The sequence below is a fragment of the Euleptes europaea genome, chromosome 1 (genome assembly GCF_029931775.1).
Source record: "Euleptes europaea isolate rEulEur1 chromosome 1, rEulEur1.hap1, whole genome shotgun sequence".
Classification (NCBI taxonomy): Eukaryota; Metazoa; Chordata; class Lepidosauria; order Squamata; family Sphaerodactylidae; genus Euleptes; species Euleptes europaea.
In genome coordinates, this window is record NC_079312.1 from 114,113,991 (window position 1) to 114,139,296 (window position 25,306).

General features: G+C 46.0%; 1 protein-coding gene across 1 annotated transcript in view; it reads right to left on the reverse strand.

The window, feature by feature from the left end:
* The window catches only part of CACNA1A (calcium voltage-gated channel subunit alpha1 A), a 259,565-nt gene that overhangs the window by 106,215 nt on the left and 128,044 nt on the right, over positions 1-25,306 (reverse strand). Inside the window, exons 20-24 of the mRNA XM_056867234.1 lie at positions 24,613-25,079; positions 22,698-22,836; positions 22,155-22,284; positions 18,154-18,213; positions 15,306-15,412 (exon numbers count right to left, since the gene is read on the reverse strand). Coding sequence (XP_056723212.1) covers positions 15,306-15,412; positions 18,154-18,213; positions 22,155-22,284; positions 22,698-22,836; positions 24,613-25,079 — 903 coding nt within the window. The remainder of the gene's footprint in view (positions 1-15,305; positions 15,413-18,153; positions 18,214-22,154; positions 22,285-22,697; positions 22,837-24,612; positions 25,080-25,306) is intronic.

Below are 25,306 nucleotides of genomic sequence, written 5' to 3' on the forward strand. Positions count from 1 at the left end.
CTGACATAGTGTTAAGTGTGTCTGTTCTCTGAACTTTATGTAGTATTCAGCTGTGTAGTCATAATGACTTCCCTAAGGAAAACAAAAATCCAAATCAACCTTAGCATTAGTGAAAATATAGGAAGTTTCTCCTAAGAAGCATGCTATTGTATGCCTGCTACAATAATGCTACTAAGCTGTCAAACAGGGTTTACATTCTTCCAATGCTCAGTCACAATTAGGGTTGCCAGGTCCCTCTTTGCCACCGGTGGGAGGTTTTGGGGCGGAACCTGAGGAGGGTGGGGTTTGGGGAGGGACTTCAATGTCATAGAGCCCAATTGCTAAAGTGGCCATTTTCTCCAGGCGAACTGATCTCTATTGGCTGGAGATCTGTTGTAATAGCAGGAGTTCTCCAGCTAGTACCTGAAGGTTGGACACCCTACTCACAATCTTAATGCCAAACTATGAGATCTTGGAGAACAATCTCAAGTCCCTGAAGCTGATTTCCACTTGGGAGGCTGATGCACTTGTTTGGGTTCTGATGTTGACTCGTAAAGTGGCTCATATTATTTTTCACGTCATAGAATCATAGAGTTGGAAGGGACCACCAGGGCCATCTAGTCCAACCCCCTGCACAATGCAGGAAATTCACAACTACCTCCCACACACACACCCCAGTGACCCCTACTCCATTCCCAGAAGATGGCCAAGATGCCCTCCCTCTCATGATCTGCCTAAGGTAATAGAATCAGCATTGCTGACAGATGGCCATCTGTGTGTGTGTTGTGCCGTCAAGTCGCTTCCGACTCATGGTGACCCTATGAATGAAAGTCCTCCAAAAAGTCCTATCTTTGACAGCCTTGCTCAGATCTTGCAAAGTGAAGGCTGTGGCTTCCTTTATTGAGTCAATCCATCTCTTGTTGGGTCTTCCTCTTTTCCTGCTGCCCTCAACTTTTCCTAGCATGACTGTCTTTTCCAGTGACTCTTGTCATCTCATGACGTGACCAAAATACGATAGCCTTAGTTTAGTCATTTTAGGGTCAGTTCAGACTTGATTTGATCTATAACCCATTGATTTGTTTTTTTGGCAGTCCATGGAATCCGTAACACTCTCCTCCAACACCACATTTCAAAGGAATCTATTTTCTTCCTATCAGCTTTCTTCACTGTCCAGCTTTCACACCCATACATAGTAATAGGGAATACAATGGCATGAATTAATCTAGTCTTGGTGGCCAGTGACACATCCTTACACTTCAAAATCTTTTCTAGCTCCTTCATGGCTGCCCTTCCCAGTCTCAATCTCCTGATTTCTTGGCTGCAGTCTCCCTTTTGGTTGATGGTGGAGCCAAGGAATAGAAAGTCTTGAACAATTTCAATTTCCTCATTGTCAACCTTAAAAGTTGTGTAATTCTCCTGTAGTCATTACATTTTTTTTCTTGATGTTCAGCTGTAGTCCTGCTTTGGCACTTTCTCTTTTAACTTTCAGCAGTAGTTGTTTCAAATCTTCACTATTTTCTGCCAATAATGTAGTGTCATCAGCATATCTCAAATTATTAATGTTCCTCCCTCCAATTTTCACTCCACCTTCATCTAAATCTAATCCAGCTTTCCTAATTATATGTTCTGCATATAGATTGAAGAGATAGGGAGATAAAATACATCCTTGTCTGACACCTTTGCCAAGTGGAAACCATTCTGTTTCTCCATATTCTGTTCTAACTGTGGCCTCTTGTCCACAGTACAGGTTGCGGATCAAAACGATCAGATGTAGTCGCACACCCATTTCCTTTAAAACCAGCCATAGCTTTTAAAACCAACCACATCCATTCTCTTTAAAACCAGCCATAGATGGCCATCTAGCCTCTGCTTAAAAACCTCCAGGGAAGGTCCTTCTCTGCCTTGGGAGAAGCATCTATAACAAAAATATCTGTAGATATGTTGTATGGTGTTGGCGTTGTTGTGTAGTGATGGATGAGCTTGTGTAGGCTTATTTGGCTAAGTCTCTTCAGATCTGTTCAGGCTCTCAGTATTGGACCTTTAAACCTTTCTGCTTTGTCTAGGCTATGATAAAAAGAGTGCCCTGAAAATAATAAGGAATCTGGAAATTTAAAAGAACCCGCACACAATAATGTTAAGGTATATGCCAGCAGTAAGCTAAACGTGCAAGTCAGTTACAACAAACCTTTTCAGATACTGTCTCACTTCAGACATCTAAGTCATAAATTACAATTATAGTTTCAGAAAATGTCTTAGATCCTTAACAATATCAACAGCAGTTATTACTACTGCAGCTGCTTCGCAGATTGTAATTCCTAACTGTTGCCCGGACACTTGAACAATTCTGTTTCCACACATGTAAACAGCAACATTATGCTATTAAAAGGACTGGGGGGAAATTGCTCTCAGGAAGTTATTGCTAGAGAGATGGTTTTAAAACATCTGACTGAACACTTTTTCCATTTCAAGGGAGAACCAAGAGAGCCCCTGAAACACAACGCCCTGATTATAACTCTTCTGAAGGCCAGACACAAAGGCAACAGGTTCCAGCATGTGGCTTCATATCGTAACAACTGGGTAACTTCTCCTAGTAGTTCAACGTTGGACAATATTACAAGCACAGAGAGGTAAACTCCATCAGCAACACATTCTGGCAGTTTGTAGTCTCTCTGGCTAGGGCATACCAAAATATTGTCTCTGTTTAGCATAAATGTGGAGCACTCATTAAAAGAGCAAGTCTACAGACCACAGAGATAAAAGGGTTATTTGTATGTAGAAGAAAAAGAATAACACCTTTCCAAACTGTGGGGATGCTCTGTCTATGGAAGTGACACCCTAGGTTCTCCAGAGGGCTTTCCTTCTGATGCCACTAGACTCAAGAGCTATTGACAAACCACCCTCGTCCTTGGTCCCTAGGAATGTGAGAATATAATGAGTCTATGGCACAGGTAGGATATGGATATATTTCTCCCGAGCTGAAGACAAACGTTCTGCCCACAGGAACATTGACAGGGGTCTTCTGCCCCTAATTCAAGAACCCTACAAATAAAGCTGGGTCCCCCAGAGAGTGAAACCCAGACAGGTAAGACACTAAGCCCAAATCAATGTAAGATACAACAGAACCAATGAAATGCTTGATGTCTCGAGAAATGTCCAGGATGTCTTCCATTCCTATTGTACGGCATTAGCCGCTTAAAGTGACGCACAACCAAGATTACACAGATAAATAGAATGTGTACCAGAAAGTGAGTGAGAAAGAGACAGACAGAAAGACTTTACCGTGAGCTGCTCCTGTTGTGAAGTGGCAGTGAAAGGGAAGAGACAAGGAAAGTGAGTAACAATCAGAAAGAGAACACACAACATAAACCTTGACGAACCCGCACCCCATGCTTGTTCTGTCCAGCAGCATGTCTCACCAAATGTACTGCGTTGCCTGCTCCAGGCAGGGCATTAATTTCCTCTTCGGCTGCTTTCTTGAGGTTATGGCTTCATTAAAGCTGAGTAAGGTCAAAGCTCTGACGCTGAGTAAATCCTCCAAGCCAGCTATAGGCAATGAAGCTAGGATCTTTCCAACAATACTGGGCAACGTGCTTGCATTTCTCTCCGCAACATAAGGACAACTCTAGCTGTCTTTGCTCATCCTAACATTTCTCTTTAACTAAACTGAGGGCAAAGGGCTCAGCTTGGTATCTTTGCAAAAATCTTATTCTTCCCTTCCTCAGACTTCATTAATACCTCATTCAGAGTGAGATTGTTCTTTACACGATCTTGCCCTTTGTGCTAGATTTACAAGTCCCTTGTTCTTTTTCTATCCTTCATTCATCATCTGTTTCTTAACTCACTTGTTTTTACATACCTCTTATATTAGGATTTTCCTGCTTCTATTTTTAGGTTAACTTCAGACAAATTTCCACTGAAATTAAGGCAATGGTTCAAATCTGTGGTTCTACCACTATTAGCCCCAGCTGACTTAAAGGGTTGCTCTTGCAAGATGCTGTGTTCCTATTGCTACAAAATGCCAGCCACCGAGGCTCTTTCACAAGTTGTTACCTGTTCTGTCTTATACAAGTGTAGAGATGTGAGCCAGGACTAGATTCAGAGCTCAGAGTTTAGACCACTAGATAGTGTTCTTAAGTAAGTAAAGCGACATGGTATAACCTGATCTTTTCAGATCCTGGAAGCTAAGCAGGGTTGGTACTTGAATGTGGGACCACCAAGGAAGACTCTGCAGAGGAAGGCAATGGCAAACCACCTCTGCTTCTCACTTGCTTTGAAAGCCCCTTGCTGGGGCCGCCATAAGTCAGTTGTGACTTGGTGGCACATACATACGTAAGTAAACAGGAAAACTGAAGGACTACTCCTGCAAACTGTTTATTTAGTAGTAATGTATCTTAATTTAACCTATCCTCTACATTTTCATTCCTTAGATAAGATCTGCTTGTTGCTAGTTTTAGGTTCCACTGAAAAACTGTCTGCACTCCTTCGTGGACTTACTAGGCAGTGTCCCACTGAATTCAGTAAGGCTTGGTTTCAGTTAAAAATGCACGTGACTAGGATGCATGCCATACCCATGTTGTAGAAAGCAAATTAGGCAGTAAAGTATGACTGTCTAGTGTGTAGTGTGGTCCCTACCCCAAAGCTGATGCAAATACACTACTCTTCCATATGGGCGAAAACGAATGGTTGCTTTATCCTCCTTTAATCCCTGTTTCAGCCAGGATCGAACGCACATTAGGTGAAACGCATGCGTTCAATCCTGGCTGAATCCTGGCTGAAACATGGATTAAAGGAGGATAAAATGACCATGCTTTTTGCCCATAGTTATCCTAATTTTCCATATAAAGGATATATCTCTGTAGTCTAACCTCAGATCTCAATGGTGGTATATGAAGCCAAGTTTTCACCACCATAACTGATTGACTAGTTAAACGCAGAAGGCAAGGAGAGAGACAGCAAACCTCTCTTCTCTGGAGTGTTATCACCAGCTCAGACTCACAACATGGGCCATGAAATGTGTCTGTAGGTACTGGTGTGGCAGCTACTTCCAATGTGACACTATGAAGTAACATGACGAGTACAGCGTATTATATACAGTCAGTTAACAGCAACACATCGAAACAATACAGATCCTTTGTATGAGTAACTAAAGTCAGTATGATCGGTTCAACAAGACAATTTCTAGGCACTGATGAATTTAGATGAAACTGATGACAGACGAGAGGAATAAACTAGATCGATAATGAACTGGTACACATGAAGGAAAGAAAAGGAAAAATTGCAGTAGAGGGTGGGAGGACCATCCAAAGTGATAAGCTATTGGGAAACATCACAACCAATAAGTCCCTGCAAAGTTGCTTGCAGTGGCTCTTTAGAGGTCAGTTAATGTTTCAAATTAATCCCATTTTGTCACTCTTCCTTAGTTGTTGCTCTCAGTGGATCAGGGTCCCCCCCGTCCTTTTGGAGCCTGGAGGAACCTTTGGAATTCTGACGCAAGGCGGTGGGCCAGACCACAAAACCGCATCCGTGGGAAGCGGAGCAAACCACAAATCGGCTGCCACAGGAAGTGGAGCCACATACAAAGGAAGCCCAAGTGCAGGGGACAAGAAGAGTAATTTCTAAAAAAAATACACTGGGAAAGAGGAGTGAGACACAGCATAAAACCAACACTGTGGTGGTAGCTGCTACTGAAAGACGTGGCTTTATTTTGCATAGCCAATCAGATCTTCAGTGGCCAATCAGAAGAAGCCCTGCTGGGCAGGAGCAACACCTGGCCTCACCCACTTCCTAAAAACACTTGCCATGTTGGGGACCCCTGCAGTAGATTATAAACAAAAAGTAGAGGTACATGTGATTCACTCCCACAGCTATACAACACTGACCATTCCAGAGACAACTATAAACTACAACAATGCATTCTAAGTTCTCTTTTATCGCTCTTACTGTCGGTGTTACTTCTGAAGGGGAAATGAGGTCCTCTTCAGACCTCTAAAGCTGAGCTGTGTGCCCTTTTGCATGCTCAACAACCACAAAATATGCAGATCTCTTGGCGGATGTATTCATAGCTCACAATCAACTCAGCATGCACCAGGGCTAAGCTCCACTGTGATGATTGAGCTGCCCAAAAGAAAGAACAACATCTGGAAGACTGTGCTATAGCTAGATTTAAGACCAACTAATTATCTGCTAAGAGCCCCGTGGTGCAGAGTGGTAAGCTGGAGTACTGTAGTCCAAGCTCTGCTCACGACCTGAGTTCGATTCCAACAGAAGTTGGTTTCAGGTAGCTGGCTCAAGGTTGACTCAGCCTTCCATCCTTCCGAGGTCGGTAAAATGAGTACCCAGCTTGCTGGGGGTAAAGGGAAGATGACTAGGGAAGGCACTGGCAAACCACCCCGTAAACACACAGTCTGCCTCGTAAACGTTGGAATGTGACATCACCCCATGGGTCAGGAATGACCCGGTGCTTGCACAGGGGACCTTTACCTTTACCTAATTATCTGCTACAAAAACTGTCAAAAGCCATAGGGGCACATTTTTGCCTTAGTCATGCTACTGGACTTTCCCTTTTAATGTGATGGCACCAACTCAGGGCCCGTGTCCAGAACATATGAAAACATCTGACTAGAAATCTTAGTCACCATGCTAGGATAAGAGCCTTGATTCATCTGAATGGCTTCTATGCAGTCCCACATTGGGACTGCGCAGGCGCAGGCCAGCCACGGATAAGATTTGTCAGCTTCTAGCAAAATCTAAAAGAGAGTGCTCCCCCTCCCCTTGGGGCATGCAATCTCCCCGCCCACGGTCACATGACCCAAGGAGGAGGGAGCACTCTTCCCTCCAGTTCTCTTTCTGCCGCCACGGAGAGAGAACATGTCAGCACCTCTCTCTAGCCATGGAGCCCAAAAAAGCTCCACTTTTCAAAAGTGTTCTGTGTGTGGTACTAAAATGGCTAAGAATGATACCCACACTCAATGCCTTCTTTGTTTGGGCGAAGCCCACATTCCGGCTGCTTGTAAGAACTGTTCTAAACTTACAAATAAAGCCTTGAGGGTTCGTTCCATTCGACTACTTTCTCACCTCTACAAAGAATCACTTCGTTCACGAGGTCGTTCTGCTGAACCCAGTACTTCAACCAGTAAGTCCCAGTCTGAGGCAGGACCCACTATAAAGAAGTCCAAAAAGTTCAGCGCTTCTAAGAAACCTTCCTCAGTAGTTATTCGACCAGCGAAATTTATCGCTCCGGTTTCTCAAGATGGCCGCGGTTCACCGCACCATGCTTCCCGCTCAAAGTCTCCTCGGCGTCATTCACCTTCAAAATCACCGAAGCCCCTTCGACGCCGATCGCCTTCAGCGTCTCCTCGACGCCGCTCCCAAGGCAAGTCGCCGCGCTCGCCTCGTCTGCTCGGGTCGTGAGCCCCTGACAAATCTGCGCAGCAGTCTATTGTCATTGAGGATTCACTTCCTCGTTCCCTGGCTACCCCCTCAACTCCAGTCCCGAGCAGGGCCCAGGAAGACTCGGCTGAGTTTAAGCGGCACCTCCTTCATCTGTACAAAGATGTCCCTCCGGTGCCTGCGAAGTCCCCAGGGCCCAATGATAAAGGGCCTGGGACACAGCCTGCAGAGATCCAGGTCGATGCCATTCAAACGCCTCAACCTGCGACTGCCCTTCAGGACTCCCAACAATCAGTAGAAAAGACCCAAGCTGAGTCGCCGAAGGGTTCGTCTCATCTGGAGCCCGGGCAACGACCTCGGCGCCGATCACTCTCTCGGTACCACACTCACTCCCCGGCTTCATCCGATACAGCTCGACGTCAATCAATTTCGGCTCGTCGTTCTACCCGTCGGAGTCGATCTCCTTCTCAGCGCCGAGCTGATCGTCAGAGTCGTTCCATGTCCTGTCGGAGCGGATCTCCTCGACACCGAACCAGTCATCTAAGTCGATCTTCTTCTCGACACCGACCCAGTCCTCGAAGTCGATCTTCCTCTCGGCGTCGACCCAGCCGTCGGAGTCGATCTTCCTCTCGAAGCCGAGCCACTCATCGGAGTCGTCCCACTTCCTCTAAATGGCGGTCATCTTCTTGTCGGAGTCGATCCCGTCGTAGGAGCCGCTCTTCCCGTCGGAGCCGCTCATCCCGTCAGAGCCGATCCGATCACCGGAGCCGTCGGAGTCGATACCCTCGACACCAATCCAACTCTCGCCGCTCCAGGTCTCACCGGTCTTCATCCACTCAATACTCTTTAGGTCACCGCCGTTCACATCACTCGCCGGCCGCTCCTCAACTTCAAACATCGTCCAAGCAGTCAACTTCTGGACATTGCCGTTCACTTCAACCACATGCTTCAGTCATTCAACAGCCTATCACCAGACATAGCCGTTCATATCACTCACGCAGTCCGATATCTCATGGGCACCGTTACTGCACTAGGAGCCGGTCTCCCTCCCGCCAACATCCTTAGTCAGTGACCAAACTGATACTTTCTTGGATCGCTTGAAGAAAAACAAGATAAATGCTAAGTCGCTAGGGATTGCTCCCCCAGCTCCTACCATAAAACGGCGTTATTTTGGTCGTCAGACCAATCAGCCTTCCCGCCCTTATCGTTTCCAGGGTTCTTTCCATCAGTCCTCCTTCCGCCCGTCCTTTCCCCGCCCGCAGCAAGACAGGAAATTTCCACCCAAATCGAGGGCCCGCAGAGGCCCCAGGGGTTCTCCAGGCCTCTTTAACAAACAGAAGCAGGCATGACTAGTCATGTCTACTTGTTTTCTTGATCGCCTGTCGGCTTTCTATCACTCTTGGTTTGCTATTACCACCGATGTTTGGGTTCTCAAAATAATAAATGTTGGTTACTTTATAGAATTTGATACTTTGCCTCCATACAGGCCTGCGGGCCATGTCCACTCGCCGGCTCCTGACTTACTTGTGCAAGAAGTTGACACTCTTCTTTCCAAGGGGGCCGTTTCTGAGATCCCACCTTCAGATCAACAGCGTGGGTTTTACTCCTGCTTCTTTCTTGTTGATAAAAGGGGGGGAAACGCCCTATCCTGGATCTCCAGGATATGAATGTTTTTGTTAAGACCAGGAAGTTCCATATGCTTACGCTTCCGGAAGTCCTTCCCCTACTGGATTCACATATGTGGTTCGTGGTGTTAGATCTCCGTGATGCCTATTTCCATATTGCTATTCACAAAGAGTGTCGCCAGTACCTGAGGTTTGAATGCAATGGGAAATGTTATCAATACAATGCTCTGCCTTTCGAGTTGTCCATAGCTCCCAGGACATTCACGAAATGCCGTGGCCCATCTAACCCTGAAGGGTTGCGTGTTATTTCCCTACCTTGACGACTGGCTGGTAGTGGGTTAGTCACAGTCAGAATTGTCCACACAAGTGGACCTTATTCTTTCAGTCCTCCACAACCTGGGTCTTTTAGTTAATTTTTCCAAATCTAAACTCGTACCCGCACAGGTTCAGACCTTCATTGGAGCACGGATTGATGCTGCTCAAGCTAGAGCCTTCCTTCCTGTGCAAAGGGCCGAGCCATCCAGAAAATGGTGGCTCAGTTTACGCAAAAATGTTTTCAAACGGCCCTTTGTATACAGAAGTTGTTAGGCCTCATGGCCTCTACTACGGCTGTAGTGGAGTTTGCACGTCTCCGTATGCGCCCGCTTCAAAATTGGTTCCTTTGGGCGTTTAGGCTTAATGTCGATCCCCAACACAAACGCCTTTCCATCCCTAGACATGTCATTTCTTCCTTGCAATGGTGGACACACGATATCAACATCCTTTCAGGTGTCCCCTTCCATCATCCTTCTCCCCAGCGATTCCTTTTCACGGATGCTTCCCTATCAGGATGGGGGGCCCATTGTGGTAATCTTACGGCCCGGGGTACCTGGTCTCTCTTAGAATCCCGGTTGCATATTAACTTGTTGGAGCTGCGTGCCATCCGTCTCGCTCTGTCTTCATTCGCAGGGCACCTGGACGGACAGCACATTCAGATCGCCACAGACAGCTCCATTGCCCAGTTCTATCTAAACAAACAGGGCGGCACAGGGTCCGTTTCGCTATCCAAGGAAGCCAGCAACATCTGGGAATGGGCCATAGCTCACCGCGCTACTCTTGTAGCAATTCACATTGCGGGCAAGAACAACACCTTAGCAGATGCTCTGAGCCGATTTCCCAATCAAGAGCATGAGCTCACCCTAAGCAGCGCGTGCCTCCATCAGATATTCCGCCTTTGGGGTTACCCTCAAGTAGACCTTTTTGCCACACACCTCAACTCAGTGTGTCTCAGGTTCTGTTCGAGGGCAGGAGTCGGTCCGGCCTCAATGGGAGATGCCTTCCAGGCAATTTGGAACGGGGCCCTGTTTTATCTCCCCACCCCCATTCCTCCTGCTCCACAGGGCATTGGCCAAAGTGAACTACAACAAGACAGATGCCATCATTGTCACTCCGTTTTGGCCCAGGAGATCGTGGTTCACAGTGCTCATGTCACTTGCACAAGGGAATTACATTCTTCTACCGAAGGATCCCTCTCACTCCCCCCCCCCCGATCTGCAGCTTGCAGCCTAGAGGGTAATGCCCCAGGGCAGTGGTCTGACAGGGTAGCTAAAGTTCTGTTACACTCACTAAAGTCTTCCACACGGTGATCTTATGAAGCTAAATGGAGACGCTTCTCTGATTGGGCTAAAGTTATTTCACCAGTCAACTGCCCACTGTCTGTTGTATTTGATTACCTTCTATCTCTAAAAGATGCTGGTTTATCTAATTCTTCAATTAAAGTTTATTTAGCCGCAATATCGGCTTTTCACCCAGATATTGACTCCTTCTCAGTTTTTTCTCACCCCCTTTCCAAAAAGATTTTGAAGGGTCTCAATAATTTGTATCCTCCCGTTACTCCATCAGTTCCCCAGTGGAGTCTCTCCTTGGTCCTCTCACAGCTCATGAAACCTCCGTTTGAGCCGTTAGCTACCTATGAATTAGCCCTTCTATCCTTTAAGGCAGACTTTTTGGTCGCCATTACCTCGGCAAGGAGGGTGAGCGACATCTCAGCACTCTCCCACTCCCCTCCTTATACTCAGTTCCACTCGGATAGGGGGGTATTGAAACCCAAGATTTCCTTTTTACCTAAGGTTGTCTCAGCCTTCCACCTTCCACAGGACATTGTCCTTCCTGTTTTTTCCCCTCACCCATCCTCCGATGCTGATAGGGCATTACATTCCCTCGATGTCCGCAGAGCCCTTCTCTTTTACATTAAAAGGTCTCAGGACTTCCGTAAAGATGACAACCTTTTTTTTTTTTTGCTTCGGCAGCACCGCAAGGGTTGTCGTGCTTCTCCTCAGACCCTCTCGAGGTGGATCACGTCAACCATCAAGATGGCATATGAGTTTGCTCACCAGGAGTGCCCTCCTATGATCAAAGCGCATTCTACCAGAGCGTATGCGGCTTCCATCGCCTTCTCCTCTAAGATAGATCTCCGGGACATCTGTAAGGCTGCCACCTGGTCCACGCCCTCTACGTTTATGAAACACTACGCTATGGATGAGGACTCGGCAAGAGATGCAGCCGTGGGACGTGCCGTATTGCAATCTTTATTTCGGTAACTGTCCCACACCCACCGTCCTGGTAAGCGAGTTTGCTACTCTCCCAATGTGGGACTGCATAGAAGCCATTCAGATGAAAAACCAAGTTTCACTTACCTGTAACTGTTGTTCATCTGATGGATCTTCTATGCAGTAACACATTCCCTCCCTCCTTCCGCGCTGTGGGACTGTGGTTCCGATGGCCTGGCCTAATGGTCGGTTCAATGGCGGCAGGTTGGAGAACTGGAGGGAAGAGTGCTCCCTCCTCCTTGGGTCATGTGACCATGGGCGGGGAGATTGCATGCCCCAAGGGGAGGGGGAGCACTCTCTTTTAGATTTTGCTAGAAGCTGACAAATCTTATCCGTGGCTGGCCTGCGCCTGTGCAGTCCCAATGTGTTACTGCATAGAAGATCCATCAGATGAACAACAGTTACAGGTAAGTGAAACTCTGTTTTTCTTCCCTCATCCCCATTCTATAACAGACAGCTCCAGAGGCGTTTTCTGTGTGAAAGGCTTGCTTTACCTAAAAATGCCATTAAGATCTAAAAATAAAACCAGCCAGGGTTACAGAAGGGTCACAGCACGCAGCCTGAGCTTCCTGTCTCAGGCCTTTAGCTCTTCGTGAAACCAAAGGCAATGGCATGACCCTCCAACATGCTTCACCACGCATAAACCCAAGCAGGCCTGACACCCTCCAACATGCTTCACCACGCATCAACCCAAGCAGGCCTGACACCAAAGCTTAGCATTTCACAACTGCTGGCCAGAAATTAATTTCCCTGCTCCCAGTCTATGTTTGGGCTCCTCCACCAGGGTTAAACAGAACTATGAACACCATGGGGTCATAGGAGTGTGGTATAGGAGTGGGGGGAAACACCTTGAAACATCTCCATGCCTGGCCAATTAGGTGACAATGCTACCTACCCAAACTGGAAAGAGCAGCCCCAAGTCCCCTACTTATGTGGAGTAGCAGGATGCAGATACTTCTGTGGAGACCATGGCAGTTTCCCAGCTCCATGCAGAAGATCCAGAACTACAGAAGGAAGCTGCTGATGTGTGGAGAGCTGGGGAATGGGTGCAGAACATGCAGGTAGTGGAAGTGGGGTAAATATTCCAGCGGAAAGGCTGACTGCACCATCCATCCTCTGGGTTGCTGTGCCATCTCCTACAGCTCTTAGAGATTATAGACAGAAAACTCGAGGCAAATTTGAAAACCGGGTAAGAAGGGGCCTTTTATGAAGTGTGGGCCGCTCCAGAATAATTGGAAGGGACCTGGGAGGGATCTCAGTGTTGGCTAAATAGGGAATACAACACTTCAACTGGCCATAATTCCTATGAGGGGTCGAACTATTGCATGCCCATCTGTTCCTCTAGAACCAACGACGTCGGGAGCAATTAGAGGTCCCGATCCTAGCCAAGGTACAGTGAACCTCCACAGTCATCATTATACCCTCCCCATATTCACATGGCAGACAGAAGATGCCACTGTCTGTTTTTTCCACTCCACCGAGTTCCTGTTTGCTGTCCTCTTTCCTTTCTTCAAATAGGAGCAAAGGAAATCAGGAGCTAGGGCCAGTTCAGACATGGCCCATGAAATGGACCAATTGTGATGCAGAGAAGGGAATAGACTTGCTGAACCTTATAACAACAGACCTGGGAAAGAGAATAAGACAAGTGCTGGTTTCTTGTTTTGCTGTTGTCCTATCCCTATAGATTACACTTTCCTCGAACAGGATATAATATGCAAAGTTCTTGATTTACAGCTCACATTAATTTTAACTCACTCATCCCCAAACTTGGATACAGAATCCAGGATCCCCCAGTTTAATCTACAACACCCTATTTTGCCACAGGTAGTTTACAGAGATCCTATTTTCCTTTTCACATGAATAAGGGAATATAACAGCACCGGCAGCTCTTTGTTTTCATATCATTTGTTCTTCACTATCCTGGTACTAATCTTAGTGTAGTTCCTGTGTGTGTCTGTGTGTGTCTGTGTGTGCTGCCTCCTGTCAAGACTGTGGATTCAGATTTTTAATATTTATTTTACATTTTTAATAATGCTGAATTTATACAATTATATTTGGATACCCTACTCCCAATTGACCCACACCAATCATTTTGATGTGGGAAAGAGAACCTCAAGCCAGCCAAGGTATTAGTGGTACTGTATCTGCCTTACATGCAGAAAGTACCCTGTTCAATTCCTGGCATCTCCAGTTATAAGGATCAAGCAACAGGCAACGTAAAAACCTACTACCTGTGACCCTGGAGAGCCGCTGCCAGTCAGAACACACTCTACTGACCTTGGTTGTTTATGCATGGGTACTTTCACTCATATTCACCCCTGGTCTGTCTCGGTTGTTCCTTGAGTTATGCATGAGTTTTCCATCCATTAGAGATGATCTCGCAGCCAGCCCTCACAAATCCCGGGACTTCTGTTCCTCTGTTAACCTGATTCTTCCATTTCCCCTGAGATCAGCCCGGGTGAAATCCCCACACATAAGGCAAAATATGGGACACGGAAGCTTGCTTTCTCTCACAGCCAATTACAAAGCAGGGTATAAAGATGCTGGGATTCAAATACTTCCTGCTTCCTGGGAGCTCTTTCAGAGCAAAACGAGGCTTGGATTTCTCCCCCCCCCCTTTCAGATTGCTCTGTTTTTTGTTTTTTGTTCTTAAAATACTTTTTAATGCTGCCATTGGGTTTCGGGGGAGAGGGCTTTGCTCTCTCAGCACTACAAAGTAAGCCAATTACAAAGCAGCATTTAAAGGGTCGGGGACTTGATTTGAGTTTGGCGACTGCTGCTGCATAGTCTCCCAACAGGAAAGTGTGGGTCCAGCAAGCAACGAACCTCAGGTAAAACTCCCACGCATAAACGACCTATACTGGCCTTGATAAACTAATGGTCTGACTCAGTACAAGGCAGCTTCATGTGTTCATGTGTTCATTTTGGGTTGGGGGCTTCAGTCACAGTTTGTTATTCATTTTGAACTTGGCACACTTGGTTGGAACATATTTCACTGCGTCTGGGTTACAAATGGACCCTGAAGAATAACATTAATCAAGGACAATCTAGGAATAGATATTGGATGCGTGTAAACTGCAGCAGCTACTCCCGCTATCGTCAGTGACAGACTGCAAGAAAATGAACCGATACAGACATACCCTCAATGTAATAACTGTAAATGTCGACTAGGGCTATATTTCATTAGCTGTTTTCGCTACCCTGGCCAGAAGTATAATAGCATCATTCCTTGCTGTGACGGGGGGAGAATTATTTGCTTTGCCAGTCTTGTTTTCGCCTTGTAGCTACACAAGGAAGCACCATATCCTGAAAGTCTAACTTCTACTGCTGTTAATTCTTTAATGCAAAATAGGAGCTAATTTTTGTTGTGGAATAATTGGCCGAGTTCCCCACAACCCTGAAAGTTCGTGAAGAGTAAGAGAGGCAGTCTGCCATTCCTCTGCTTGGCCCTTGGGGGAAGCTCCACATGCGAGGGGCATCCCCAGCCAGAAGGGAGAACATTTGAAGTGTCCATGCTCTATGAAGACTTCTAGTGGCACCGAGAGAGGAAAAGAGACAAGGCAAAAGGGCAGTGGGGCCAGGTTGCCTGTGTGTTGAAATCTAGTGACACAATCCATCATGCAGCAAGCTTCAAGGAAGAGATCTTTTCCATGAAAGAGAAAGATGCTGGGCTTCCTGGAGAAAAAAGTGAAGGCAAGCGTTACAGCTCCTTAAAGAAACTCACGTGAAGGCAAATGCCACCAGTGCTCCACTGACCACAATGAAATCCAGGATGTTCCACAGGTCCCGGAAATAGGCACCTTGATGGAGAACCAGTCCTAAGTCTATCATCTGCAGAAACAACCAAAACAAATCAAGTTACACGCTTGAGGCACTGTGCATAGTTCTGGTTATGACTATCTTCAAGGCCTAACTAGACATCAGCGACTGGATCTTTCCTCTATGCCAATAAAGGTTTGTATTAAATTGAATTGAATTGGATCTTTCCAGTGTCTTTAAAGGCAAACAGCAGCTATGCTAGGGCTTATTTTGGTTTAGGATTATGATGTGGGGAGAGGGGTGTTTAATAGGGTTGCCAGATCCCTCTTCACCACCAGCGGGAGATTTTTGGGGCGGAGCCTGAGGAGGGTGGGGTTTGGGGAGGGGAGGGACTTCAATGCCAGAGTTCAATTGCCAAAGCGGCCATTTTTCTCCAGGTGATCTGATCTCTATTGGCTGGAGATCAGTTGAATTAGCAGGAGATCTCCTGCTACTACCTGGCAGTTGGCAACCCTAGTGTTTAACTTTTCTTGCATCACACTGATGCCCTGACTTCAAACTGCCCCACGGAGCTGTTATTTGCATTGTTGGGGGAAATACACAGGTTACAGTCTTAGCATTTTTTACCATGTATCAACCTTGCATTTTGTTGTATCTGAAGGGGAGATACATGCATGCAGTCATGTGGGAAACACCTGCTTGGCAACCACAGAATGCAGAGACCGATCTCTTCTATAATCAATGAAGCTGCCCTCAAAATGTCATTGAGCTTCCAGAATTGTTTTTGTTTTTTAAAGATCTAATGCCTGAAAAAGCCTTTGTAACTCAATCCTCACCATGTTTACCCAGAACTAAGTTCCACTGATTTATACTAAGGCTTATTTCCAGGAAAATATGCTTAAAGAACTACTGCATTTATCCATCAGGCGCTATGGTTTCATCGAGTAGTTATCAATCACACATACAAGCAAGTCCAACGCACACGAGACAGCACAGGCTACCGCGAGTCAAAAGAAGCAATTTATGTTTGGGATTGTCAGTAACTTAGATATATTTCCCTTTTAAGCAATTATGGTAAGGGCATAGATTACAGCAGCAAGAGGAAAGACACTATTTACACAGACATGCCATTTTGGGTATCCAGTTTCTAGCCTAAAAGTGCACCTCATTTTAGCATTCAAATTAGTAATCTCAGTTTTCTTTAAAGATCTGCAACATCGTCAAGAGTTCAGTTTCTATTTATGAAAATGTGCGGAAGTGAAAGCATTAAACCCCTTCCCCACTTCCCGTATGGCTGGTGTGTAACTGTACTTTAAAAGATGCTGGGAACATCCAATTACGAAGTTTCCCAGGGTCTCATTTATTTTAACCCTAAATTGGTGTGCGTTTGAATTTGCACTCATAATTTTCAGTGTTCATAGCTGGCTTTTTGCTGAGGAGGAGAGGGGGCTGGCAGCAGACAGCTCTACATGCTGCTTTGGCAAAGCAGATTATCGTAATATCAGCTCAGCTCTTTGGATGATGCCAATGGACTTGTGCTAGCAAAGGAAAATGAGCTGTGCCTGCATGGATCAGTCAGAAGGAGAAAGAGGTGATAACTGGGGGAGAAGGGCAGAGGGACACTGGTAGAAAACGTTTATTGCTCCTCCTTCCTGTTCAAACACAGACTGCAGAGGCTAGTCAAGCCTGCAGCCAGCTGATCGTGACACCTCACCTTACCGATGGGAAATGAGCATGCTTTGTTTTGTGTTGCCTGTGACAACTGAATTTCAATCAGTGGCTGAACAATCAGATCTGCCTCACGGCCCGGGCACCAGCCTTTCCTCACCAGCCATGCTTGTACTTCAGCCTAGGGCTGAGCTGAAAAGGGAGGCAGATTTTTTTTAATGCACATTTTCGTAGCCCCTGGCCTGAAAACGGCTTTTCCTATTCAGCAGAATTTCAAGGGGAAGGCTAAAAAAACACAAAAGTATTTGCTGGCTGAGAAGGGACGCATCCCCGTCACCATGACGACGGAGCTGATGCCGCCACCCCGTCCTGTGCTGCAAAGAAACTTGCACAATGTGAAAGGGTTCCCACTGGCACTGCCACCCCGTCCTGTGCTGCAAAGAAACTTGCACAATGTGAAAGGGTCCCCACTGGCACTGCGACACGGAAGCACCCTCTCTCCCCTCTCAGATTGAGGGCAATGAAGCTTTGTTTGCCTTAAGTGATTCTGCCACGTCACCAGATCTGATGAGCTGCGTAGCGTTACAATGTCATGACTCTCCCAATGTGATCCCTTAGCAGCATCATGCAATGATAGCAAAGTAAATGGGCACTGAAGGAGCAACGGAGAATGGCAGTGAACAGCTGTCAGAAAAGGTTTCCTTGGAAGTGGGGAGGATATTTGTTGTGATCCCCAAATACTAACATTTGCTCTTATGATGTTTGCTGGTTTGCTTGTCTCGGGCAATATGGGTGCAATTGGGCGCCACCTTGAGCTTCGAGTTTAGGGCTATTTTAACTGGGATTTTATTGTTTTAAACTTAGAATTTATTGTCAATTTTATTGTTTATTACTATCGATGTATTTTAAATGATGTTACCCGCCCTGAGCCTGGCCTTAGCCGGGGAGGGTGGGCTACAAGTCGCAAAAACAAACAAACAAACAAACAAATAAATATTTGACTCCACTTCAACCTTGCCTACATATGGTCCTGTGGTTTGCAATTCTGTGTTCCACAGCCAGGTAAACAAACCGCATACTCTACCATAGTCCCCCTGGGATTACAAACCCAAGCCCAGTCCAACTCCCCACCCCAAATTACTAACCTTAACAATCATTTCAAAGGTGAAGACACCTGTAAAGACATAGTCAAAGTAACGGAGAACCTATAGGGAGGAAAGAAGTATAGATACAGTAACAGTGTACAGATAAGCCAGTTCAGGCCTCGCCACCACCTCTGGAGACATGAATCCTAACCAAATTTGTGGCCCAGCCAGACCTCTACTCCTGAGCTAAGGCCACTATGATGGGAGCAAAACCTATGCATAAATACATTTCAAATGGCAGCACTCAGGAAAAAGCTCAAAGTAACAAGCATAAAAGACCCCATAAGCTACCCAGAATCACTGAAGTAATCCATAGGGAATTCCAGTTATCCTTCTACCTGTTTATGAGATGTTTCAATATCACAATGGAGACTGATCGTCGCTTCAGATTAGGATTTTGTATATCTAACTTCCCAGCAATGCTGATTCTGTGAAGTTAGGCAGAACATGAGAGGGAGGGCAGGAAGGGTTGCATCAGTGTTTGGCTCTTGTGGCCCTTTCTTACATGGGTGTCAGGAAGCAATTTTCCTCCAGGCCAGATTGGTCAGGGATCCTGGAGGGTTCCCCATCTTCTGGGCATGGAGTAGGGGGTCAATTGGGGGTGGGTTGGGGTGGGGAGGTAGTTGTGAATTTTCTGCATTGTGCAGGGGGTTGGACTAGATGACCCTGGTGGCACCTTCCAACTCTATGATTCTATGGTTCCAGTACCATCAACATGATAAAGAGTTCTTATTGTAAAGCTATCACCAACAGACCATTATTATAAAGCTATCACCAACAGCCCATCTTGTTGCTGTTAGGAATGGGATGAATATCCGACTGTAAATGGTTGAAAGCAAGAGAGGAAGCTTTTCCAGTTTAGTGTAAGAAAAGCTCTTTTCGGGGACTGGGGACACAAACAGAAGGAAGTGAGGAATTCTTGTGGTGCTGATGACATCAAGATGAGCAGGGGTGGGCTCCCAGGAAACAGAGAAGGTGCCGTGGAGCTAATGAACTGTGAGGTGCACAGCTCACTAATGGCAGTCACGCAATTCATTAAAAAGTAAATAAACATTAATCTACCTCCAAATTATTTTAACACAATGCCCAACCGCCTCACCCCTGTTAGTGGTAGTACAGAAAACACCCCAAGGCCTTATCCAAAGTTCACAGGATTTAATACACTTTTCTCCTTAGATTTTGCTTCATTTCCTACAAATTTCTGGCAAGGTTGCGAGATCATTTGATGCTGAAGCCTGGGAAGCTACAGCTGTGCTTTCAGCGAGCAATCACTTTGCAGCATTGCCTTCTACCTGCACTGGAGGGAGGACTACGGTCTTTTATGCGTGGCTGTTTCACTTGCTGTCACCCCTCTGATGACTTCAGGTCTTCGTTGTGATTCCGTACGCCGTTTCCGACCATCAGAGGTCGCCTCGCTCTCCCCTTGCGTTTCCCCACATTTTGCCTGCGTTTTCAAATTCGAGATAAAACAAGTCTGAAAACGCAGGCAAAACGCGGGGAAAGGCTGGGGGACAGCGAGGCGACCTCTGACAGTCAGAAACGGCATGCAGAATCACAACAAAGACCCGAAGTCGTTGGAGGGGTGACGGCGAAGGAAACAGCCATGCATAAAAGACCTATATCTCCTTGAGGTAAATGATTCCAGCTGTGAGGCATGGAAGCCGGATGCCTGCTCTGGGCCCTATGATCCTTCCGTTCCTCTGTTAAATGGATTTGGGATCCTTTGGTGATCAGGACGTATTTCATTATTTCTACTCTAATCCTAGCACAAAGGCTCCTTTTATTAGCACCCGCAATACAGGATCTGGAGTAGCAGCCTGCCCTCCTTCCCATCCCGGTGGGGATGCTGCTCTAATTATTTCGCTCATTTTTCCTCGGGGATGTTGCGTTGAACCTGCCCAGCAAAGCTCTTGAAAAAAGAAAGTGCAGCGTAAGCTGCTTGCAGAGCCAGGTCATGGTTTCTGTTCTCCCCCTCCCCTTTCTGCCATTGCCTCTCTCTTAACCTATTTAAACCCCAGCTGCCTTTCTGTGGAAGTCATAAAGATGGGAAGAGGCTTTTTGCTTATCCCTGTCTACTTCCGTAGCATCTCCAATTGCTTCTCTTTCAATAGACTGTAATATTATGGATAATGTTATAGAATCAGGATGAGGGTTGCTTCCACATCAAGGATTTCTCACATTTCTACGGCCCAACTGGTATGTTTTCCCCTATGTTTCTACATGACATCGTGCACAGACCATTAACAACCCATTTTTCTCACAAACAAAAATCTGCTCTATTTTAAACCTGTATAAATGGTATTTCCTGGGCAGGATGCTATCCATACAAGCAGTTTCTTGTGTCTGAAGGGGGAAATGGGTAATTGCAGGACTTCAGTGAAAGGCTAGTGCTGGTCAGCTACTCTTTTCATTTGTTGATGAACACCGTGGCCAGTCCCTGAGAACACTTAGCATAAACAGAAGAGAATCACCTGCCTTTTAGACAGAAGGGAGAGAATCGTCAGAGGCTCTGAAAATACAATGAGGGTTTTTTTTAAAAAATGTTAAAGGTATTGTGATATTCCTTTCCAGAATTACTCATGCTTTTGGGGGGGGGGGAGCAGAAGAGAATCACCCACAGCTCAGCCTGCCTTTTAGGGAGGGGGAAGAATCGCCAGAGGTGTCTACAATTATGTGGAGTTGGGAGAAGAATGCAAAGGAAAGCATAAAGCTTCCTTCCCCCAGATCACACAGTCTGATTCCTCCACTCACCCTGCTGCTACTTTGAACTGAAACACACACACCAGAGAAATGATCATTATTCCTCCATTTTATTGGCTAATTTGTCCTAGAAATGAGAAAGACGGCAACAAAGCAAGATCCTTTCTCCCACCAGAGCTCCCTTCTCTGCTATGATAAAGAAGTTCGTGAAGGCCTTGCAGCCCTCCTTAATGGGACACGGTTCAGCTTCCCTCCAGGTCTGTGCCCGCAAACTAGCTCATGAAGTAAACAGTAGAAACCAAAGGGGTCGAGCTAAACACTTTCTAATATAGTAACCAATAAATCTAATTTTATTATATATCGTGCACAACTGTATTTAAAAAAACACAGGGCCTAATATACAGGCTTCCTAAAAAGCACAAACATAGTTACAGTGATTGCAGTGGAAATGACGCCAGTGAGAAGGGAGCTTTGCTTTCTTGGCAATAATATGAGCGTCCAGGGATATTTTGGCCAGTCTGGGGTGGAATGTTTTAAGTATCCAGAGGGGCATATTCTGTCCCCTCTGAAATGTGAGGCTTTTCAGAACTGACTGTACCTATGAGGGAGGGCAGAAAGCAGCCAAGCACCTCTTCAACATGCTGGACCCAGTTGAAGAAGGAGGAGGAGGAGGTGGAGAAGAGTTGGATTTTATATGCCAACTTTCTCTACCACTTAGGGAAGAATCAAACCGGCTTACAATCACCTTTCCTTCCCCTCCCCACAACAGACACCCTGTGAGGTAGGTGGGGCTGAGAGAGCTGTGACTAGCCCAAGGTCACCCAGCTGGCTTCATGTGTAGGAGTGGGGAAACAAATCCAGTTCACCAGATTAGCCTCCGCCACTCATGTAGAGGAGTGGGGAATCAAACCCGGTTCTCCAGATCAGACTCCACCACTCCAAACCACCGCTCTTAACCACTACACCACGCTGAGCGTCCTCCTTCCAAATGCCAAGGAAGGGGACATCAGAGGGAGGCAGAAGAAGTAGCCAGGCACTTCTCCATCATGCCTGGATCCAGCTCAGCTGAGAATTGTCACCCCCAAGGAACATTTGGCATTAAACCTTAATCGTTGTTTACATTGGGTTTCAAATCCTTTGGGCCCCTTTGAAAGTCAGTATGAAGCTAAAAAAATTGCAGAAAAACATAAACAGGTAAGTTTGTTTCAGTCCCCGAAGCTTCATCTCCATAGCTAGGAAGTGGAAGAACACGAGTTTCAATGGAGATGCACAGAAGGTAAGGTGCTGTAGACAGAACTTACGTTGTTACGGGGAGCGCTAGGCTGCACAGGATCTTCAGCGGCTAGTGCAATGCTGCTCATGGCAATCACCATCAGGATGGTGATCTCAAAGTAGCGCAGATTGACAATGTAATGGCACAGACGCCGGAACCTAGGACAAATAGGCAAAGGCGTGCTTTATTACGAGGCATCAGTGCCAGGCAGATGGGTACCTTCCCCTTGTTGTGTCAATATTTGTTGGCTACTATCCGTCCCCAGTCTTGGGTTCTGGATCATATGCCAGTCCTCCTAGTATCTCCTAGCATTTTTCTGGATCAGTCGTATGAACCCAACCCGTATGATACTCCTCTTCCTTTGTGTAAATACATACGGTCCGGTAGTCTGCCTAAATCAGTGCTCCAAAAATCCAGCCCTTGCAATATCAAGAGCCGCTCCTTTGAAACAAATCACCAATATGGAAAGACCCAGTCAATTAACCCATTGTCTTATTCTAATGTTGTGTGGACTGCGGTACCCACATTTTGGCTACCTGTTCCACTTCTGCAAAGTCCAACAAACACTCACGGGTTAGTGGTGGAAAGGATGAACATGGAGCTGTATGGGGGCATGGGCTTGGGCCCGTTCTCTCCTCCGTCATCATCGTCTTCCTCCTTTTTCTCTTCCTCCTTCTTGGGCAGAGGCTCGGGGTTGGCATTCTTATTCACTGACAAGCAGGAGAAGTACAAAGAGAGTGCGGTCAGTCTCAAAGTGTTTCTTTGCCTACTTAGTAAGGGTTCAGCCGATGCTGGATAAAGTGAAGCTCGTGTTGAGCTGCAGAATGGCCTAGTTCTATTGCAGTTGACCCATTTCAGGAGGTCCAGACCAGAGGGGATGGGAGAACCATAGGGAGAGGTCTGATGAAGTGGGTTCTGGCTCATAAAATGCCCCCAAACTATTTGTTGTTTAGTGACCTATCAGGAATTTCAAGAAATGTGAGATAGTCTGTGGATTGGAAATATTTAGTATAATGCAGGGTGGATGAATATCGGTGTATCTTTCCCAACGACTTTGTCCATGCAAAACAGGGTAAGTGGAAACTATAGAGCATGTCTTCTTGCACTGCCCTTTCTATAATGATATTAAATCCCAGTACATTGTCCCCATCCTGTCAGTTTTTTCAGGAAGATCTGATGAATTCTATGTTTCTCTTCTTCTTGCAGACTCTTCCCGGGAGATAACCATCCAGGTAGTCTCCAGGTGAGTGGGATATGCAAACCACAAACTGAGACTAACAGTCCTATTCCATAGATGGCATTAACCCTCTTTTATAGACTACTCTTTTGATTGGTAACTTAGAAGGGCAATGTAGCTTACAAACAGGTATCCAGAAGGAACGGTAAATCTTGTAAGCTGCGTGCCATATTGTGAGATGCTTGCATAGGTGCAATACGGAACCAAAGAAACAGCAAGGAATGAAAAGAAACTGAGGAAGTACTTAGTACGAAATGGCTTGAGTGCCTCTGGAGGATAATTTCCATCTTGTGTATGTTCTTGGACTGTTTTGGTTACATATTTAGGCGTTCACCCATCACTGGAAAACTTGTCTGGTCTTAGACTATTGAAGAGATACATTTAGGCATTTAGCCAATATTGAAATAATTATGTAATAAGACTCTTGATGTGTTTAAGATTTATGTATGTGCACTACTGGGGTTGTGTTGTTGTTTATGTACTAGTGTGAGCACACATACTGAATATATTTTGATATAGCATTTTGGCTGTACTATGCGTTTTTTTGTAACCTTGTAGGAGTGCGTAGATAGGTGTATATTTTCTGTTATGGACTGGTACATAGGAATATGTTTACACAAACACAGAGCCCCAAATATGTATTCATTTACTTACTCCATTTGTATGCTGCCTTTCCATAAAAAGCTCAAAGGCACTTACAACCCAGAGTACTAATATTTAATAAATGTAGTATATTTATGTGGTATCTGCCAGGTACAGAGTGTTTCCATCCTACTCGGTGCATGGGGCATTGACAGTTCAGTGTATGGTGACTTTTCTTCCTCATTGTATGACAACAGCCCTATTCTCAGGCTGCTGTTGCAGATACCTATATGCTCATCCAAAGAGATCCTACATATCAGCAGGACTCCAAGGATGTACAGACATATCAATAAATAAACGCAGACACTGAAGGGGGTATGTAAATACATACCCACATCCAAAGGAAAAGACATGCAAAGAATCATAAGGGCTGACTCACACACAGAATGTCAGTGAGCTGTACTATTGGCTTGGATGTAACATAACCTGCTGTCACAGCTACTAAATCAAAGAGTGGATCGTATTTACTTCTTCCCCCATGTGGGCATTTTATGACTCCAGCTTGGCCCATCCATAACCCGTAGTTCCTATTGCCTCCTTAAATGAAACAAAGCCTCCCCCCGTGACAACTATCTAGCTCTGAGGATGCAGCGCATTTGATGCTCACCTTGCATGATAGCATTGTTAATAGGTGGTGGGAAAGTGGGTGGGATCTCCACTGCCGTGTGCTCTGGTTTCTTAACAGTTTGGGGTGGGTTGTTCTGGGTGGTGGGGTTGGTAACGATGAGGCTGTTCTCGGGGTTCTTAGGGGGTCCTGGGTTGGATGGATTGCCAGGGTTGTTGGGCACACGACGACCGGCAGAATTCTGAGAGTTAGGGAGTGGCTGGTCTAAGGGGACGGGTAGGTTTTGAGGGGTGTGACTTGGCGTGGAGTTCGAGTGACTGCCTCCTTTGGTAAGATTCTGCGGGTGGCTGATGGGGTGAGGATTTGAGGTCTCGTTGGTTGCCAGCTTATTGTTTTTCATGTTGTCAATATCCTCAGCCACTGGGGGATCTATGCGCCCCATATCTTGTTGAATTGGCCGTGTGGTAGACAGGTTTGGTCCAGGTGGAAGGCCGGAGCCTTGGTTCTCTCTGTAGTATGCAAGAAAAAAAGGTAGATCACAGATCAACACAGTATGGCCTACTGGTCACTAAAATACACACAGCAGAAACAAGCGGGATTTCAAACATCCAGTTTTTGTAATGGCCACATCATTGTTGCAGCCAACCCACTGTGAGCATTATTGTACACTGCCTACCAACAAAGTAGACATGATATTCAAACATTCTATATTATCCTAATCCATGCATTTTCAGCT